This window comes from Neopsephotus bourkii, unplaced genomic scaffold (assembly GCF_033783945.1).
Source record: "Neopsephotus bourkii isolate Nb327-2 ecotype Australia unplaced genomic scaffold, CSIRO-AGI_Nbou_v1 NB_2, whole genome shotgun sequence".
Classification (NCBI taxonomy): Eukaryota; Metazoa; Chordata; class Aves; order Psittaciformes; family Psittacidae; genus Neopsephotus; species Neopsephotus bourkii.
In genome coordinates, this window is record NW_026900519.1 from 750,268 (window position 1) to 770,298 (window position 20,031).

At 64.1% G+C, this 20,031-nt stretch overlaps 5 protein-coding genes across 6 annotated transcripts in view; 2 read left to right on the plus strand and 3 right to left on the minus strand.

Annotated features, from left to right (window-relative positions):
• The window catches only part of REX1BD (required for excision 1-B domain containing), a 124,063-nt gene that overhangs the window by 71,566 nt on the left and 32,466 nt on the right, over window positions 1-20,031 (minus strand). The window lies entirely within an intron of this gene.
• Window positions 1-20,031, plus strand: part of LSM4 (LSM4 homolog, U6 small nuclear RNA and mRNA degradation associated) — a 110,387-nt gene that overhangs the window by 64,887 nt on the left and 25,469 nt on the right. The window lies entirely within an intron of this gene.
• SSBP4 (single stranded DNA binding protein 4) lies at window positions 88-10,196 on the minus strand. 2 transcript variants are annotated; one of them, XM_061357321.1, is made up of 18 exons: window positions 10,035-10,196; window positions 9,510-9,582; window positions 9,304-9,365; window positions 8,482-8,566; window positions 4,083-4,172; window positions 3,101-3,166; window positions 2,904-2,963; window positions 2,726-2,795; window positions 2,546-2,616; window positions 2,359-2,426; window positions 2,240-2,285; window positions 2,109-2,144; window positions 1,973-2,027; window positions 1,810-1,880; window positions 1,642-1,720; window positions 1,435-1,463; window positions 406-507; window positions 88-274 (listed from the first exon to the last, which is right to left on the minus strand). In XM_061357321.1, exons 1-18 carry the CDS (start codon window positions 10,088-10,090, stop codon window positions 245-247), a joined length of 1,149 nt encoding a protein of 382 aa, XP_061213305.1. In that variant the 5' UTR covers window positions 10,091-10,196; the 3' UTR covers window positions 88-244. The 2 variants fall into 2 exon arrangements, with proteins under 2 accessions (XP_061213305.1, XP_061214124.1); XM_061358140.1 differs by lacking the exon at window positions 3,101-3,166 and having other exon boundaries at window positions 89-274.
• On the plus strand, window positions 11,098-13,267 carry LOC133220319 (leucine-rich repeat-containing protein 25-like). The gene is made up of 3 exons (XM_061372308.1): window positions 11,098-11,327; window positions 11,426-12,357; window positions 13,147-13,267. Exons 2-3 carry the CDS (start codon window positions 11,441-11,443, stop codon window positions 13,265-13,267), a joined length of 1,038 nt encoding a protein of 345 aa, XP_061228292.1. The 5' UTR covers window positions 11,098-11,327; window positions 11,426-11,440.
• On the minus strand, window positions 14,960-17,128 carry GDF15 (growth differentiation factor 15). The gene is made up of 2 exons (XM_061359417.1): window positions 16,317-17,128; window positions 14,960-15,746 (listed from the first exon to the last, which is right to left on the minus strand). The coding sequence occupies exons 1-2, from the start codon at window positions 17,035-17,037 to the stop codon at window positions 14,977-14,979; spliced, it is 1,491 nt and encodes a 496-aa protein (XP_061215401.1). The 5' UTR covers window positions 17,038-17,128; the 3' UTR covers window positions 14,960-14,976.

Below are 20,031 nucleotides of genomic sequence, written 5' to 3' on the forward strand. Positions count from 1 at the left end.
AAAGCCCCCCCCCCCCCAGTGCCTGCCCCCACCCTGGGGGGTGGTCCCTGCGCCGGGGATGGGGGGAGGGCAATAAATAAGTCACGTGACTTATTCCTAATTCTTCCTCAATTGTCCCCATTCTGTGTTTAGTGTTTTCTCACGGGGGGGGAGGGGAGGGGGATGTGATTGATAATTATTGATCATTGATTATTGATCACTGATGAGGATTCCGGGGGGGGGGAGGGGTCCGGCCTGGCGGGGCTCACACGCTCATCGTCATGCTGGGCGAGTACTGCAGGGAGCGGAGACACCATGGGGTTAATGGGGGGGGTTCGGGGGTAACCACCCCCAAGCCCCCCATTGTCATCATTGGGGTTCACCAAAGGGATTTAATGCCCCCCCCCCACCCCGGGGGTCCCTTACGCTGTCGCTTTGGAAGGGGTTCAGGAAGTTGCTGCTCAGGTCCGCGTCGTCCCGGGGGGTGCCGGGGGGGTTGCTCAGGGCCCCCAGGTTACTGGGGGAGCTCTGGGGAAGGGGGAGAAGAGGGTGAGAAAGGGGGGGATGGAGGGGGTGTGTGTAATAAATGGGGTCCCAGTACATGGGGGGGCAATAAATGTGTCTTAGGGTATGGGGGGGGGTTAATACATGGGGTCCCACTATATGGGGGGCTAATAAATGCATCCCAGGGTATGGGGGGGGTTCAATAAATGGGGTCCCAGTACATGGGGGGGGCAATAAATGTGTCTCAGGGTATGGGGGGGGTCAATAAATGGGGTCCCAGTACATGGGGGGGGGCAATAAATGTGTCCCACGGTATGGGGGGGTTCAATAAATGGGGTCCCAGTACATGGGGGGGGCAATAAATGTGTCTCAGGGTATGGGGGGGTCAATACATGGGGTTCCAGTACATGGTGGGGGCAATAAATGTGTCTCAGCGTATGGGGGGGTTCAATAAATGGGGTCCCAGTATATGGGGGGGGCAATAAATGTGTCTCAGGGTATGGGGGGGTCAATACATGGGGTTCCAGTACATGGTGGGGGCAATAAATGTGTCTCAGCGTATGGGGGGGTTCAATAAATGGGGTCCCAGTATATGGGGGGGGCAATAAATGTGTCTCAGGGTATGGGCAATACATGGGGTTCCAGTACATGGTGGGGGCAATAAATGTGTCTCAGCGTATGGGGGGGTTCAATAAATGGGGTCCCAGTATATGGGGGGGGCAATAAATGTGTCTCAGGATAAGGGGGGGTTCAATACATGGGGTCCCACTATATGGGGGGCTAATAAATGCGTCCCAGGGTATGGGGGGGTTCAATACATGGGGTTCCAGTACATGGGGGGGGAGCAATAAATATGTCTCAGGATATAGGGGGGCTGTTTCCAATAACTGGGGTCCCAGTACATGGGATTGGTGGGGAGGTCCCAGTGCATGGGGGGGGCCCCGCACTCACCTTTGGCAGCCCGTCCATGTCCCCGGAGCCTGCATGGACAAAGCAGAGCATCAGTGCCCCCCCCAACCAAGGCCGTGCCCCCCCCTCCGGTGATGCTCAGGCCCCCCCCCCCCCTCCCCGCAGGGCCCTGCATTGATCGCGGCCGCCCGCAGATGGCGCTCACGGACCGCGGGATGGAGCCGGGGTTGGGGAGGGGGGGGCACGCACCTAAGGATCCATTCATGTGATGCGGCTCCATCGCGCTCATGCCCCCCATGGGCCCCTCGGGTCCGGGCCCCATCGGGAACTGGAAGGGAAAAGGGGGGTGAGGAGCAATGTGGGACCCCCCCCCATCCCCATCCCTGTGTCCCCCCCGACCCCATCGCAGTCACTCACATTGGGCCGGGTCCCCGCGGGCCCGATGGGGTTCATCATGGTGTACATGTTCTCACTGGAGTTGGTGGAGTCTGGAGGGGGGGGACACATGGAGGGGTGAGAATGGCACCCAAATCCCCCCCCCCAATGACCCCAACCCATCCCGCTCCCTGCAGACACTCACCTCCGGGGCTGGGCAGGATGGGGGTGCCGGGGGGGCCACCACCCCCGGGAGGGCCCTGGGGGGGGGAAAGGAGGGAGGTGGGTTAAAGGGGGGGCACCCCCAGCATGGACACCCCCCAGTGCACCCCAATACTCACCACATAGTTCCCGGGGGATGAGGAGGAGTAGGCGATCTGGGGGGACAGAAAGACGGGGGTGTTCATCATGGGGGGGGCAGAGCCAGCACCCCCATAGCCCCATCCCCTGCTCCCCCCCCCCCCCAACTTACGGAGTTGGCGTTGGGGTTCGGCCAAGGCCCGCGGCCACCGGGACCCCTGGAAGGCAATGGGGAGAGGTGAGGGGGGGGTCCCGGTGACCCCATGGGAGGGGGGGGTCCGGGTGTCTTACATGTTCATGGTGGGCATGCCAGGGCCGGCCAGCGAGCTGGGGGGGGGGCGCATCCCGCTGCCATAGGTCTGCAGGGAGAGCTGGGGGTCAATGGGGACATCCCTGTCTCTGCCCCCACTCCCCATCCCTGTTCCCATCCCCATCCATATCAATGGCTCCAACCCCATCCCGACCCCTGCATCCTCACCTGGGGGGCCATGCCGGCCATGCCTCGGGGGGGGTTCATGCGCTGCATCGGGCCCCCCATGCCGGGATGCCCTGTGCAAAGGGGAGGGGGGGAGGAGGCACAGTGAGACCCCCACAGCCCCCCCCAACCGACCTTGGGGTGCGGGGGGGGGGGGGGCACACAGGGACCCCCCCAACTCACCCTGTGACCGCGCCGCCGGGTCCATGGCGTTGGGCAGCAGTGGCTGCGAGCCTGGGACACCCACTGGGGGCTGGGGGGGGGGGACAGCACATGAGGAGCTGCGGATCCCCCCCCAGAGGGGTCTGCACCCATTGTAGTGGGTGGGGGAATGGGGGGGTCCCATCGCAGAGCACCTCACCTGGTTCGGCATCCGGAGCGGGGGCCGGGGGCCGCCGGGGTACCGGGGGGACATGAAGGGCTGCAAGAGATGGAGCAGGGATGGGGTGAGCTGGGGCTGGGGGGGGCAGCATCACCCTGGGGGGGGGGGCGGGGAGGGGCCGGGGGGGGGCCGGGGCTCTCCTGCAGGCGCTGAGGGGGGGGGGGGCCCAGCCTTACCTGGCTGTGCGGCCCCAGCAGGGGGGGCCCGGGGTTGTGGGGCGGAGGCTGAGAGCCCGCGGGTCCCTTTAAGAGAAACAGAACACGGTTATGGGGCTGGGGGGGGGGCACCCCGGTGGGGGGCTTGGGGGGGCATGGGATGTGGGGCTGGCCCCAGGAGGGGGCAGAGTGAGGCGGGGGGGCCCGGGTCATGTAAAGCCACCTGGCTGCAAGCACACGCTAAGGGCACGCATACACGTAGGTAGACAGACATTAAGGACACGCACATGCTAAGAACATGCACACGCTAAGGATGTGTACATGCTAACAACATGTACACGCTAACGACATGTACACGCTAAGGACATGTACACACTAAGGACATGCACATGCTAAGGACATGTACACAATAAGGACATGTACATGCTAAGGACATGCACACTGAGTGCACGCACACACTAAGGACACATACACAGGTAAGGACATGCATACGCTAAGGAGATGTACATGCTAAGGGCACGCACACCGAGTGCATGCACATGCTAAGAACACGTACACACTAATGACATGTACATGCTAAGGACATGCACACTGAGTGCACACACACTCTAAGGACACGTACATGCTAATGACATGTACACGCTAAGGGCACACACACACTAAGGACATGCACACTGAGTGCACGCACACGCTAAGGACATACACATGCTAAGGACATGCACACACTAAGGACACGCACACACTAAGGACATGCACACACTAAGGACACACACTGAGCGCATGCACACGCTAAGGACACGCACATGCTAAGGACAGCTAAGGACACACACACACTAAGGACACACACACTAAGGACACACACAGAGCGCACACACGCTAAGGACACGCACATGCTAAGGACATGCACACGCTAAGGACACGCACACGCTAAGGACACACACAAAGGACACACACACACTATGGACACGCACACGCGTGCTCTCAGCACCCACGCAGGGGGTACCTGGAAGAAGGCGGGGGGCATGGGCCCCCCCGCGATGCCGTCACCGGGGGGCAGGTTCCCCATCACCGGGCTGGGAGCCGCCGCCGCGCTCTGCGGGGGAACGGGAGGGGAGGGAGGGGGGGGTCAACACCGGAGGGGGGGGGGGAGGGCACCTCTGCGGCTGCGCCAGGCGAGACCCGGTCCTGCCCCCCCCCCCCCCGAACGGGGCAGGGGGCGCGGGCCCCTCTCTGCTGCCGGCCCCATGGAAGGAATGCACCGGAAACCGGCCCGGCCCCGCCGCAACTGGATCCAATTTGTAGGGGAGGAGGAGAAAGGGGGGGGGGGGGAACCGGACCCGGAGCTGCCCCCTCCCCCCGGGGGGCCCCGCAGCGCCCCATGGCTGCCCCCAGCCCCAGCTTGGATGTGTTTGGAGAGGGGGGCATCACCCATTGATGGGGGATGGGGATGGGGCACCCGTGCGTGCTGCTGGTGTGGAAATGGGGATGGGGAGGGTGAGACCCCCATCTGGGCACATGGGTCATGGTAGGTACATGGGTCACACATGGGACATGCATGGCACCAGGGTGACAGTGGGTGCCCTGGGGTCTGGAGGTCGGGGGGAGCCCCAGCTTCATCTGCTGCAGGATGTGGCCCCGAGGTCCCCAGCTCCAGGGATCATTTGCAAGGCAATGGGAGCCCACCACATCCCATCCAGGCGCCATCCCAGAGCCCCCCATGGTCCCACCATGGAGCCCATCCTGAACCGTCACAGAGCCATCACCAAGCTCCCCATGGTGCCAACACCAGGTCCATCACTGCACCCAACACAGAGCCACCACAGCAGCCATCACAGTCCCACCACAGCACCCATCATGGTCCCACCCCAGTGCCCACCATGGGGCTCATCACAGAGCCCACCATGGAGCACACCATGGTCCCACCACAGCACCCATGGTGGTCCCACCATAGCGCCCATTGTGGTCCCACCATAGAACCCATCACGGTCTCACCACAGCACCCCTCATGGTCCCACCCCAGTGCCCACCATGGGGCTCATCACAGAGTTATCACAGAGCCCACCATGGAGAGCACCATGGTCCCACCACAGCATCCATGGTGGTCCCACCATAGCACCCATCATGGTCCCACCATAGAACCCGTTACGGTCTCACTACAGCACCCATCATGGTCCCACCACAGCACCCATGGTGGTCCCACCATAGCACCCATTGTAGTCCCACCATAGAACCCATCACGGTCCCACCACAGCACCCATCATGGTCCCACCACAGCACCCACCACGGGGCTCATCACAGAGTTATCATAGAGCCCACCATGGAGCACACCATGGTCCCACCACAGCACCCATGGTGGTCCCACCATACACCCATCATAGTCCCACCACAGCACCCATCATGGTCACACCACAGTGCCCACCATGGAGCTCATCACAGAGTTATCATAGAGCCCACCATGGAGCACACCATGGTCCCACCATACACCCATCATGGTCCCACCACAGTGCCCATCATGGTCCCACCATAGCACCCATTATGGTGCTCATCATGGAGCCATTGCAGTGCCCACCCCAGCACAGCACAGGGGACAGGTCCCAGGACCCAGGGGGTCTGTCCCCATCACGCAGGGGTGCCAGGAGGGGTGAAGGGTGGGATGGCAGCAGCATCACCCCATGGCTGCGTCCGTGACCAGCATCACCCCATGGCTGTGTCCGTGACCAGCATCACCCCATGGCTGCGTCCGTGACCAGCATCACCCCATGGCTGTGTCCATGACCAGCATCACCCCATGGCCGTGTCCATGACCAGCATCACCCCATGGCCGTGTCCGTAACCAGCATCACCCCATGGCCGTGCCTGTGACCAGCATCACCCCATGGCCATGGGGCCAGGACAACGCTGCCCAGGGGGGCCGGGCAGCCTTTGCCTGGGGGCAGGCACAATCCCCATCCCAACCCTGGGGACAGAGCCAAGGCAGAGGCCCCGCACACACACACCCCACAGTGGGTCCACCACTGCCCCCCAGCTCCAGCCCCACAGAGGGGACAGTGCTGCCCCCCCCATGGCAGGGACTGAACTGCCCCCCCCCATCACTCAGTGATGCAAAGCAGAGTTGCCATGGCAACAGGTTGGGGAGTTTTGGCTCCTCCTGCAGGCTCAAGGTCAGGAGGGAGAAAATGGGGGGGGGGACACAGACATGGGGGGGTGCAGGCTGGGGGGGGGTCCCCAGACCAATGCACCCCAGCGTACCCCAATCCCCAGCATGGGGCCAGTCGCTGCCACCATTTGTCCCCACTGCCAGCCCCCCAAGTGATGGGGTCCCCATCCCCACGATGCTCATGAGGAGGGGGGGTCCCCATGTGCCCCGGGGGGGGTGCCGCTGAGCAGCACCCATGGGGGTGAAGTGAGGGGCTCCATGGCGGGACCCCCAGTTCACCCCATGGGTACCGGTTTCACTGCAGTGAGGACCCCAGGATGGGGGTTCACAGTGTGGGGGTGCACGGGGGGGGGGTGCTGCAGGGGGGCTCCCCCCATGGGTCCCCATTGCTGCCTGCCAGGCATTAGTGCCATGGCAACGCTGCCTGACCCGCGCCGCGTCCCCGGCGTCACCGCACCGGCAGCCTCATTAATTCCAGCATGGAAATCAGCGCTGCAAGCGCCGGGGGCCGGGGGGGGGCCCTGCTGCAGCCCCCCCTGCACTGGTGCAGCCACACGCGGTGCCCACAGCCACCCCCTGTGCAGCAATGGGTGCTGCTGGGTAAGGGGGGGGTGAGCAGCCAGGGAAGGGGGGGCAGCTCCAGCCCCTCTCCAGGGGGATGGGGAGAGGGTCAGGGCAATGTGCGCCCTGTGGCATCCTGCATCCCACAGCATCCTGCATCCCACAGCGCCATGGACCCCACAGCATCCCGCATCCCACAGCGCCATGGACCCCACAGCATCCTGCATCCCACAGCGCCATGGACCCCACAGCATCCTGCATCCCACAGCATCCTGCATCCCACAGGGCCATGGACCCTACAGCATCCCGCATCCCACAGCATCCTGCATCCCACAGCGCCATGGACCCCACAGCATCCTGCATCCCACAGCATCCTGCATCCCACAGCGCCATGGACCCCACAGCGCCATGGACCCCACAGCATCCCGCATCCCACAGCGCCATGGACCCCACAGCATCCTGCATCCCACAGCATCCTGCATCCCACAGCGCCATGGACCCCACAGCATCCTGCATCCCACAGCATCCTGCATCCCACAGCGCCATGGACCCCACAGCGCCATGGACCCCACAGCATCCCGCATCCCCCAGCACCATGGACCCCACAGAATCCTGCATCCCACAGTGCCATGGACCCCACGGCATCCTGCATCCCACAGCATCATGGACCCCACAGCATCCTGCATCCCACAGCGCCACGGGTACCATGGCATCCTCCATCCCACAGTGCCAAGGGTACCATGGCATCCTGCAACCCCCAGCAACCCCTACTGCACAGCACCATGTATCCCACACAGAATGGCACCGCCTGTCCTGCAGCATCCTGCATCCCACAGCATCCTGCATCCCACGGCCTTCTTTATCCCACAGCATCCTGCACACCACAGCATCACATATCCCACAGCATCCCACAGCATCCCACAGCATTCCTGCTGCAACGTCTGCATCTCACAGCATCCTGCATCCCACAGTACCATGAACCCCACAGCATCCTGCATCCCACACTGCCTTGGACCCCACAGCATCCCGCATCCCACAGCGCCATGGACCACACAGCATCCTGCATCCCACAGTACCATGAACCCCACAGCATCCTGCATCCCACACTGCCATGGACCCCACAGCATCCTGCATCCCACAGCACCATGGACCCCACAGCATCCCGCATCCCAGAGCGCCATGGACCACACAGCATCCTGCATCCCACAGTGCCATGGACCCCACAGCATCCCACATCCCACAGCACCATGGACCCCACAGCATCCCACAGCACCACAGATCCCATGGCAGCCCACATCTCCCACCCCAGGACCATGCACCAGCCCCATCCCAGGGCATGGTACCCCCCAGGACCCAGTTCTCCTCCTGCCACCCCCAGCGGTGGTGGGGGTGTCCCACTGAACCCCAGGACCACACCGGTCCTGCAGCACCGGGTGAGATGGGGTGGGGGGGGGACACCCTAACTTCCAGTTGGGAAGCAGGGTTAGGGGTTACAGGATGCAACCCATGGGATGGGGCTGGATGCAGGGGGGGGGGCTGAGCCAGGCCCCCAGGGATTAACCCCCCCCTCCTTTGCATCCCAATGCAAATAGGTCAGCGGGCTGGGGCCGGTGTTAACCCCCGGTGTGCTGGGTCCGGGGGTGTCACAGTGGGCACAGCTCCCCCCCAGCCCCACGGTACTCACGTAGTCATGGAAGGCTTTGGCCTCGCTGGAGTGCTCACAGGTCTCCCTGCGGTCGGGAGCGGCGCAGTACAGGTCCCAGAACACACTGGAGTGAAAGGGGGACACACACACACACACAACGGGTCAGGACCCCCCAATGTCCCTGTGTGTGCCCATGTCCATCCCATGTGTGTCCCCCCCCATCCCCTGTGTGTGTTGGGGCCTCCCAGCGCCGCCGCTGCCGCCTGTTTTCCCTGGAAACGGTCGCTAGGGCCAGAGCCCAAATTCCTGGGACTTTACATCAGGCTGCAGCATCCCGGGGCCGGATGGGATGGGGGGGTCCCATTGCCCGCACCCCCCCCCCCCCCGGATGCAGGGATGGGACCACAGCGCTGTTTCTGGGTGCTCCCCCCTTTAGGGGTGCTGGCAGCGGGAGGGTTAATGGCCTCTGCCCCCCCCCCCCCCCATATATCACTTCTTGGCAATGGCAGCATCCTGCACCCCCACTGAGCCCCCACAGCACGATGGGGTCGTGTCCCCCCCCAGCATCCCCCATCAGTCCCTATCCATGGGGTGACCTCCTTGGTTGTCCCCCCCCCTCTTCATGCAGGGTCCAGCCCCAGACTGGGAGCCCCCTCCCACCCCGTGCTTGGTGCCAAATTGGATCCATCTGGAGGGGCCGGGATGCGAGGGGGGGGAGCCCCCAAATCGCTGATGGGAAAAGCAGAGCGGCAGGTTTATGGGGTACGAGGTGATGTGGTGGCAGCGGGGGGGGGCCCCAGCTCAGCCCCATGGAAAGGGAAGGGGCAGCGGGGTGTGGGGGGGGGTCCATCCCTAACTCACCACCACCAGGAGTGCAGGAAGCCGGGAGGCTCTCCCAATGTGATGTTCTTCTCCCATCGGATCTGCGGGGAGGGATGCGGGGATGCGGGGTCAGGCTTGGCCTCGGCAGGCCTGACACCGCGGGGATGGGCTCCGGGCCCCCAGTCCCATGGGGATGGGGTCGGGAGGGGTTTGTGTGTGTGTGTGATCCCCCCTCCATCTCTTACCTCCGACAGGAAGGTCTGGGCTGATTTCTGGGCCCCCACGTGCAGCAGGTACTCATACACGTACAGCGCCAGCCTGCGGGGACCGCGACCGGGACACGGGGGTCAAGGACCGGGCACCCCCCCCCGGTTCCCCGGCCCCGACAGCCGCAGACCCCAAAAGCGGGGATACCCCCCGGGGGGGGCGGCCAGGACGGAGCGGGAGCGATGTCAGCTCCCCGCGAAGGGAGGCGGGCACCCCGGGTCCCGGCAATGGGAATGACTCAGGGCCCGGTCCCGCTGCCGACGGGGGTCCCACACGGCGGGGAGCGGCTCCCGGTGAACGGACGGACGGGGAAGGGGGGGGTGCGCACCCCGGTTCCCGGCTCAGCCCCGACGGCTGCCGGTGCCCCCCCAGCGGGGCGGGGCCGCGGGGGTCCGCCCGCCCCCATCCCCATCCCCAGTCCCCATCCCCGTCCCCTCGGTGCCCGCTCCCCCGGCGGCCGCCCCGGCAAAAGTTGCGGGGCCGCGGCCCGGGGCCGCACTCACTTCTCTCGGGCCTGTCCGTCCGAGGGCACGCCGGAGCCCTTGCCCTTCCCGTACATGCTGCGGCGGCGGCGCGGCCCCGGCTGTCAGCGGCCCCGGCCCCGGCCCCGCTCCCGGGCCCCCCCCGCCGCCATCCCGGCCCCGGCCCCGGCCCCGGCGGCTCCGGCCGCGCGCCCGCGGGGGAGCTTGAAACCGCCGCGCCGCCTCCCCCCGCGAGGCTGTTCCAGCAACGCCGCCCGCGCCCGCCGCTCTTAAAAGGGCGATGTCGGTGAAGGGTGGTGGGGACCGCGTTATGGGGACGAGGGGAGAGGGATGCGACGGGGTGGGCACAGGCACAGGGGATGAGAGGGGGGGTGTGGGCATGGAGGGATACGGAGGTTGGGGGTGGGCAGGGGGGTGGTGGATGGGGGGACGCGGACACGAGGGGTGGGACACGGGAGGGAGATGGGGGGACAGGGACACGGGGTGGGGGGGTACGGACACGGTGTTCTCGGAGGACACGGACACGAGGGGGTGGGTACGAGAGGGACACGGACACCGGGGGTGCGGAGAGACGCGGTGGTAATGGAGGGACACGGACACGAGGGGGGGACATGGACACGGTGGACGCAGAAGGAGGCGGATGTGGGGGGGGACGACTTGGGCATGGGGGGGATGGACATGGACGTGTGGGGCTTGAGGGGCACAGGACACTGAGGGGGAGGCACAGGGGGATGTGGACATGGGGAACACCGGGATGCGGACATGGACACAAACCATGCATGGGGTCCCTTTGCAAGGGGGGGAGTCCCCTCCCCACGATGTACCCCGAACAGAGCCCCCCAAGGGTACCAGCACCCCGGGAGGGCCCGATCCTCCCCGGGCCCCTACACGAATTACCCCAACACATCACTGAGAGCCTGGCATCCCCCTCAAACCCGCTTCACTGAGCCGGCGTCTGTGCACATGTGCACGTATGTACCTGCGAGCGTGTTGAGCACGCAGCACGTGTGCACTGACATGTATGTGCGAGCGTGCGGCAGCACATGCGTGTGTGTGTCCGTGTGTCCCCACGCATGTAACTGACAGGCGGGGCCATTGGGGTGCTCAGCACCCAGCAACACCACCCCAAGCCCTGAGACAGCCCCCGGGTCCGGCTGCATCCTGTCACAGGATGGGACCCGCCTGTTCCTCTTCTGTGCCCTGCGGAGGAACGGCCGGAGCGCAGGCGAGTTGGGTGCTGGGGCTGAACACACACACACACAGCACCCATTGGGACCCCCGGGTGCTGCCCTGCCCGGGCAGAGCGGGAGAGGGGTGGGCGCCAAACTGGGCTGCACTGGTTTGTACTGGGAGGGGTAACAGGCAGGCTCAGTGGGAACTGGGGTCTTGCTGACCCCTCGTTTCCCACCCAGGTACCTGGAGGGGCCATGGGGCACCCGATGGCCCCCTTTGTGCTGCTGCTGCTGCTGTGCCCCGCGTCCCCCCTGTCCCCCGTGTCCCCCACGCCCCCCGCGTCCCCCTGCTTCACCGTGCCGCCGGACGCCCCCCTTGAGCTGAACCTGACCCAAACCATCCCTCACTGCACCGAGCTGGACTGGGGCCGCTTCCAGCGCCAGCGGCGGCTGTGGCTGAACCACAACGGCATCGAAGCCCTGAGCCCCTCGTCCCGCGTCCAGCCGGGGCTGGAGGAGCTGGACTTGTCCCACAACGCGCTTCGGGAGCTGCCGGCCCCGTTCCTGAGCGGGGCGCGGGGCTTGCGGAAGCTCCTGCTGCGGCACAACCGCCTGCGGGTCCTGCCCGACGGCTTCTTCGCCAACAGCACGGCCCTGGAGAGCCTGTGGCTGGACGGGAACCCCCTCCCGGCCGTGCCCCGCTCCGCCTTCCAGCCCGGGCTGCGCTTCCTGGCCGTGCCGTGCCGCTGCGATGTGGTGGGCAGCGTCCTGGCCCCCTGCGCCTGCTCCCCCGCCGCCTGCCGCTGCCACTGCCTCGACCCCCAGCGCGGCCGCCTCAACGTTACCCAATTCCACGGCTCCGAGTGCCGGGGCCGAGCGGCGCTGGCGGCCGGAGCTGCCGCGGCCGCGGCTCTCGTGGTCCTGGCGCTGGTGGCGGCTGCCGTGGTTTGGCACCGGAGGAGAGCGGCGGCCGCCGGCGTCGGGGGGGCGAAGCGGGAGCCGGCGGCGGCGGCGGCGCACGGGCAGCCCCGGTACGTCAGCAGGGCCGATGGCACCGGCGGCTCCAACGGCAGCGCCGATGGCTCCACACCGGACTATGAGAACGTGTTGGTGAGCACCAGCAGCATCGCAGTCACTGTGCCGGGATGGACACCGGGAGGGCAGCGGTACAGGTGAGGCTCTGGAGCTGGCACCGGCTGCTCCAGGTGTGTCCCGTCCCTTCCTGTGCTGTGCTGAGCCATGCTCTGTAATCCCATCCCATGACATTCCGTGTTGTGCCATCTCACCCTGTCCAGTCCATTCCCATCCATCCTGTCTCATCCCATCCCATGCTGTGCCATCTCACCCTGTCCAGTCCATTCCCATCCATCCTGTCTCATCCCATCCCATGCTGTGCCATCTCACCCTGTCCAGTCCATTCCCATCCATCCTGTCTCATCCCATCCCATGCTGTGCCATCTCACCCTGTCCAGTCCATTCCCATCCATCCTGTCTCATCCCATCCCATGCTGTGCCATCTCACCCTGTCCAGTCCATTCCCATCCATCCTGTCTCATCCCATCCCATGCTGTGCCATCTCACCCTGTCCAGTCCATTCCCATCCATCCTGTCTCATCCCATCCCATGCTGTGCCATCTCACCCTGTCCAGTCCATTCCCATCCATCCTGTCTCATCCCATCCCATGCTGTGCCATCTCACCCTGTCCAGTCCATTCCCATCCATCCTGTCTCATCCCATCCCATGCTGTGCCATCTCACCCTGTCCAGTCCATTCCCATCCATCCTGTCTCATCCCATCCCATGCTGTGCCATCTCACCCTGTCCAGTCCATTCCCATCCATCCTGTCTCATCCCGTCCCATGCCATCCCATCCCAAGCTGTCCCATTCCACCCCATCCATGTCCCATCCCCATGGGGCCCATGCCATGGCCAGGGCAGCGGGTGCCACCTCCATGTCCCAGCCCGCAGATCCCGATGCATGACCAGTGCTCCCTGCACAGCGAGGACGCCTGGGACCAGCCCATCTATGCCAACACCCAGAGCCCCTGCCAGGACAGCATCTACATCACCCCTGACCAGTGATGCTCCTGTGGTGACCCCAGCACAGAGGGGACAGGGATGGGCGCTCCCCATGGATGTGGGCTCCGTGGGTCCTGCTATGGCTGGGATGGGGACAGGGACATGCACATTCTCCGCTCACATCCTGCCATGGACACCTCCCTCAGGGGGGCTATTTTAGTACACCCCGGCCCCCTCCTTCACCCCGGTCCCTTTCAGTAGCTGAGGGCTGAGGTGCTTCCTCTGACAGCGGGGACACAGCACCCATGGGCAGCAGCATCCCGGAGCCAGGGACACGGGTGAGGGCCCCCGGGGTGACCGCAGCAGCGCACGGTTCCTGTTCCCCTTTCAGCTGCCGATGGGGTGCACGTGCGCCTGGGGACATCTGGACACTGGGACCATCCCCACCATCGCCTTCCCCACCCCTTTCCCTGCTAAATCTGCCTCTCTGGGGAGCAGCAGAAGCCTCTTTGGGAGCGCTCCTGCAGGATTCCCGGTTCTGCACCCCGAGGGGATCGGCATCCGGGGACACGGCCTTGTCTGGGAGTCCTCCCCCTCCGTGGGTCCCCTGGGCTCCATCCCTGGTGATGCTCCACTGGGCCCTATTAAATGGTTTAATCAGCTTAAATGAGCCTGTCTGCTGGGAGCCCTGGGTAGGGATGGGGGTACCTGCCCCCGGCAGCGCTGGTGCTGTTCCCATCGGGATCCATCCCTCTGCCATCCCCAGATTAGGGATGTTGGTGACTGAAGGGTGGCTCTAAACATGAGGCTGGAGGTCCCAGGGGCCGTGTCCCCAGAGCGGGGTGTCCCAGGGGACCAGACCCTCAAGGACAGGGCCCCATAGCCCATGACCCCAGAGCAGAGGTCCCTCAAGTCCACATCTCCAGAGTGGACATCCCCAACCCCGTGTCCCTCAGGTCCCCGTCCTGAGTGCAATGAGTCCCTGGGGGATGCTGCGTGGAGGCAGAGCCTGGGGGAGCCGTGGTCCCCCCCATCCCAATGCAGTCCCATGGCTGAAGGTACCCTGAAAAGGGCAGCGGCCTCATCCTGGCCCAATGTCCTGCGTGGGGGAGGTCAAGGCTGTGCCCAGCACCCATCTCAAGGCCACAGACAACTCAAAGGTCTTTGGGAGCACAGCCCAGGCATTACTCACCTGGCACGGCAGGGTGGGATGGGATGGGCTGAGCTGGCCCCACTCATCCAAAGGGATCCACCAGCAAATCCATATGGAGTCAGCTCCTGGCTGGTCATCCATGGAGGGGCTAAGTGAAGAGCTGAAGGTGACCCACTGCAGTGGTGGGTGGTGGGGCAGGAGAGGCAGGCAGAATCCCTGTTCCCATCTCTTTATTCATTCCCAGAACTCTGGTTTATAGAAATATATAAAATAGAAAATACACCAAAAACCCCACCTTTTCCCCAGAAAGGTGCTTGGCTATAAAATACAATAAGTTAGCAATAAATAAGAGGGTTGTATAAATAAGTCTCTAAGCAGAGAAGAGATGATGCTCAGACAAGGGGTGGGCTGTGGCCACCCAGGACAGACCCACCTTGGCCTGTTTTGGGGTCTTTTGGGTGGGAAGGATCCACCTCCCGCATAAAATGTGCTTTAAATAAGGAGCCAGAAGTGGGAATAAAGTGGCTTGCAGAAGGGGGGGGGTCACAACCAGGGATGAGCTGGATGCTGGAGCCATCAGGAGCCTCTGCCCAGGAGGTGTGAGCTGGAGGCGATGCCATCAGGCGCAGTGGCACTTGGTGACCAGCATGTCCTCGAAGAGCGTGGAGACCAGCCTGCCCTCGCTGTTGTAGTGCATCAGCACCATGGGGTCGTATCCAGCGGGGACGCAGCAGGGCGGAGGGGTGGCTTTGGAGAGGGAGTGCATGCGGGCTTTGATCTGGGCGTGCATGCTGGCCGGCTTGTAGTTGTGGGGACAGGACCCCTCGCAGAACCTCATGTAGTAGCTGTTGGGGGCGATGATCCAGTCGGACCAGCCGATGTCCTGGAAGGAAACCTTGAGCGACTTCAGGCAGCACTTCCCATCGCTCTTCCCGCATTCCTCCTCCAGCCCCCGGGCTCTCCGGGCCCCCCGGCCCCCGGACTCGTGGGTTTCCACCTCCAGCACCAGCGCCTCCGAGGAGGAGGAGGAGGGGGGCAGCAAGGCCGAGACGTCGGTGCTGAAGAGCAGCTCCAGGCGCAGGGAGTCCTCGGCACCGGCAGCCCAGGGCCGAACGGCCGCTGTCAGGTCCACGCTTGGAGCATCCCGGTCCAGCTCTTGGCTCTGCAGGAGCTGCGGGGTCCCCTGAGCCCCCCCCACGCTGTAGATGCTGACGCGGGGGGGCACCGAGGAGCGGAGCGGGTTCAACCCAAGGGATCCCGGCTTGAAGAGCTTCAGTTCCGCCTGCACCACCCGGAGCTGCCGCTGGAAAGCCTCTGTGCGGGACAGCAGGAGGTGGTAGCGGTGCGGGCCGGCGGCGTCCCCGTGTCCCGGCGGGTCCCGGTGCAGCACTGCGGGCACAGCTGATGTAAGAGCCCGCAATCCTGCCCGGCAGCTCCTGACCGGCTCCTGCCCCGCGGCCCCACCGCCGCGTTATCAACCGGATCCCCAGGGATGCGGAGGCCACGGTGGGGCAGCCCCATCCTCATCCCCACAGCACCCGGTACCCACCATCCCCCCGGGGGGGGGGGCAGCGGAGGGACAGCAGATGGTGCCCCAGGAACCATTGGGGTGACCCCCCCCAAACACACGGCAAGAGTGGGATATTTCCCTACATCCCCCCAGTTCCCTATGCAAGGCCAGACCCCGCTCCGAGCACTCAAAGCTGCCGCTTTCACCCCAAAACTGCCCATGTTGTGTGGGCTGAAGCAGAACAACCCCACCAGTGGCTCCGCCCCAGTGCCAGGACAAGGGAAGCAGCCGGGATAAGGATGGGCACAGCCACCACTGTTCATGCCCGGTCATGTCCCTGCACTCGCTCATGTGCCTGAGCAGGGACACGTTGGGGGACACACACACGTGTGTGTGTGTGGGGCGGGAATAGGGGTCACGGATGCACACGGAGTCACGGCATCACTTACATGTGGGGGTCAGGCGATGCAGGCGCCTGGTCCTGGGCACGGCTCCTTCCTCCTCCTCCCGGCTCCGGTTCTGCATCAGCTCATCCACCGTGTGCTGGTAGAGCTGCTGCGCCCTCCGGATGCTCTCCTGGTCCAGCCGCTGCCGGATCACGGGGGGTGCCGGCATTCCCAACCGCGCCAGGATCCCCTTTTTGATGGCCTCCAGCTGGAGCCTGTCCCCATCCCACGTGTGGGGCCTCAGCTCCACGCCGGTGACGAGCAGCAGGAGCTGGAGGCAGGTGAGGGCAGCCTCGACATCCCGCAGCGCCTTCGGCATCGCGCAATTCCCAGCGGGAATTAACTGCAAAATCCCCTTGCGCAAAGGCTCGGACGTGCAGCTCCCGGCGGTGCTGCCCCGGGAATGAATGAAGTGGACCTGACCTGGCTTTATAGGAGCCGAACTTTGCCCGCCCTCCGGGTGACGGCGGAGGAAACACCCAGCAGGAATCTCTCCTTTCCGCCTGGGAATTTGCATGGGATGCACTGGTGCTGCTGGAGCCGGGTGATGTGCGAGGCTGCTCTGCAGCTGTGGAGATGAATAAGGGTCAGCCTTTTCCTCAGACACAAACAGTTCCCTTCCACCGCCTGGTTTTCCCCATGGATCACCGCGCCAGCTCATGGCTGGGGGGATCTGGCACCACTCCTGACCCATTGGTGAGTGAGAAGCATCCATAGGCGACATCCGATGGACCCAGAGGGGTGCAGGGGGTGATGGAGAGGGTGATGCGCAGGCAGGCGCTGCTCCTCCATCCCTGCATCCCAAGCTGCCTTCTCCATCCGCTGGTCCCCATCCTGCCGGCACATGGATCCCCGTTATGGTGCAGTGCTGAGCCCGGCACACGGCCCATTCCCTAGAACCCCTCCGGAGCAGGGGAGCAGCGCCCGGCTCCTGCCGGTGCACGCACGGAGGGAGCAGATCAGTTGGACCTTGTCCTCCCAAAGTGGCTGATGACACCACAGCCCGGCTTGCAGCAGCGGCTCCTGCACGCTGAGGGATGGCTCTGCCCCGGTCCAGGCCCTCCTGAAGCAACCATGGCTGGTGTTACGTCATCCCTGGGCACGCCGGGATGGCCTGGATCCAGCGGGAAGCACCGCACCGGGAAAGGGAAAACTCACGGTGGGAATCACCAAGGCCGGGCCCCGCCGCCTCTTCCCTTCTCCTGAGGGATGCTTTGAGCACAAGACACGAGAGCCCCCTGGTTGGACAAGGCAAAGGGCAGGGTGCCCCCGGCGCCAGCCAGGGCAGGCGAGGTCATTCCCCAATACCCTGAAGCAAAGCCAAGTCTGTATCACGGGAGGAACATGCTTCCAGTGATCCTGTGGTTTGTGGCTGTTTATCCTCTGCTTCCCCTTGGAGCTGGCTCCAGTCTCACTCTGCCTTTCCATCCTCCCTTGGATGAGCCCCCCCCCCCCAAGAGCATCTTCCCATGGGGAGCTGGTCCAGGGGCTGGCTCCTTGGTGAGTGCTTTCATTCCTGACCTCAAGGCATTCCATGTGTTCCTGTGTGTTATGGAGCTCTGACCCCACACTGATCCCTTCTCCTGGGGTGACTGCAACGCTCCAGCTCCTCAATTCAAGGAAGGAGGGAGAAGAACCATCACTGCGGGAGGACCCCAGACCCCGGGGAGCAACCACAGCAGAACCTCCCTATGAACACCCCCATGTCCCATGGGGGCACCAGCCCGGCCACCAGCACCCTCCACCATCAGCAAGGTGCTAAATAAGCTCCTCCAAAGCCAAAGTGAAGCCGTGCAGCAGGAAGAGGCCCTGCCCCAGCAGCAACCCCATTGCCTGGTGCTTGAGCAAGACCCGAGGTCTTCGGCAGCGGGGCCTGATGCTCTGCGTGGTACCAGCTCCATCATGGGCGATGCAGAGCCTTGCGCTCGGGAGCATCCGAGTGTCCCGAAGCCGGATGTTTCCTCCCTACAGGCGCCAGGGGTGGAAGCTGGAGATTTACAGCCCAGCAAGGGCCATAAAAGCCGTGGTTTAAGAGCAGGGCTTGCGGGAGCCGTTGTGAAACGCTCCCTGCGTGTCCTCACCATCAGCGAGCACGATGCGATTGCACAGCGCGGCTCCGTGCGTAAGCAGCTTCCCACGTTTCCTCCGGTCCTTCCTGGGCCATCGGCAGCACAAGGTCAGGTTTATCCAACGCCTCTTCCCATCGGGATGCAGGGTCCTCCCTGGTTAATGCATCCATCCCTCAGCAAGGTACTGAGCAGCGCCTGTTTGCTGTGGATCTAGGGATTAATAGGAGCGTTTGGCCATGGGATTGCGGGTGGTCGGGGACTCCTGGCCCTTGGAGAGGCCAATCCAAGGGTTGAGGGTGAGGAGGAGTTGATGCCCTGGGGCTGCACTGAGCAAGGGAGAAACTGGGAGCTTTGGTGGTTGAAGCATCACAGAGGGTCATGGAATGGTTCAGGCTGGACAGGACCTTCGGAGCCTCCGGTTCCAGCCCCCTGCCATGGGCAGGGACCCCTCACACTGCACCATGAGGAGGCCAAGGGGCACAAAGGCTGCTCAGAAAGCACAGGCAAAGCTCCCAGTGTGTGCTGCTGAGCCTGGGAAGATGGGAATCATCTTCTCCCCTTCCTTCCCTCCATCTCCAGACAAGAGGAGGTGGGGACCCGGAGCCACCCCGGCTCCAGCTGAGCCAGCACCGGGGGAAGAAGCCGTGCTGGAAACGCTGACATCGAACGCCAAAAGCAACAAGAACACCACGGACGTGAGTCACTTCCCATCAAACACAGCCCAGCCACAGCCCTCAGCTTGAACCAGCTGGGGCAGCTCCTGCCCTAAAGCGCTGCACTCCAGGGTTAGGCCTATCCATCCCTTGAGGATGCTGAGCAAATGGCTCCTGAGGAGGTGCTGAGAGCCTAACAAGAGCCAGACCCCCCAGGAACAGGCATTCATCAGCCCTGGGACTGGCAGAGTGAGGTTACAGCATCACAGCATCCCCAGCATCCCCAGCATCCCAGCATCCCCAGCATCCCAGCATCCCCAGCATCCCCAGCATCCCAGCATCCCAGCATCCCCAGCATCCCAGCATCCCCAGCATCCCAGCATCCCCAGCATCCCAGCATCCCCAGCATCCCCAGCATCCCACCATCCCCAGCATCCCAGCATCCCAGCATCCCCAGCATTCCAGCATCCCCAGCATCTCAGCATCCCAGCATTCCAGCATCCCCAGCATCCCAGCATCCCAGCATCTCAGCATCCCAGCATCCCAGCATCCCAACCCATCCCCAGCATTCCCAGCATCCCAGCATCCAGCATCCCAGATCCCCAGCATCCCAGCATCCTCCCAGCATCCCCAGCATCCCAGCATCCCCAGCATCCCACATCCCCAATCGCATCCCAGCATCCCCAGCATCCCAGCATCCCAGCATCTCAGCATCCCAGCATCCCCAGCATCCCAGCATCCCCAGCATCCCATCATCCCCAGCATCCCAGCATCCCCAGCATCCCTAGCATCCCAGCATCCCAGCATCCCCAGCATCCCAGCATCCCCAGCATCCCAGCATCCCCAGTTGCATCCCAGCATCCCCAATTGCATCCCAGCATCCCCAGTTGCATCCCAGCATCCCCAGCATCCCAGCATCCCAGCATCCCAGCATCCCAGCATCCCAGCATCCCCAGCATCCCAGCATCCCAGCATCCCCAGCATCCCAGCATCCCA

Excerpts from the sequence above, each read along its gene's own strand:
- SSBP4 (XM_061357321.1), bottom strand. The coding sequence starts at position 10,090 with ATGTACGGGAAGGGCAAGGGCTCCGGCGTGCCCTCGGACGGACAGGCC. Across the intron at positions 2,286-2,358 it reads GGCATGCCCACCATGAACAT|GGGTCCCGGTGGCCGCGGGC; the intron begins GTAAGACACCCG and ends ATTGCCTTCCAG. Across the intron at positions 1,881-1,972 it reads CATCCTGCCCAGCCCCGGAG|ACTCCACCAACTCCAGTGAG; the intron begins GTGAGTGTCTGC and ends CCCCCCCTCCAG.
- LOC133220319 (XM_061372308.1), top strand. The coding sequence starts at position 11,441 with ATGGGGCACCCGATGGCCCCCTTTGTGCTGCTGCTGCTGCTGTGCCCC. Across the intron at positions 12,358-13,146 it reads CCGGGAGGGCAGCGGTACAG|CCCGCAGATCCCGATGCATG; the intron begins GTGAGGCTCTGG and ends TCCATGTCCCAG.
- GDF15 (XM_061359417.1), bottom strand. The coding sequence starts at position 17,037 with ATGTCGCCTATGGATGCTTCTCACTCACCAATGGGTCAGGAGTGGTGC. Across the intron at positions 15,747-16,316 it reads GCATCGCCTGACCCCCACAT|TGCTGCACCGGGACCCGCCG; the intron begins GTAAGTGATGCC and ends CTGTGCCCGCAG.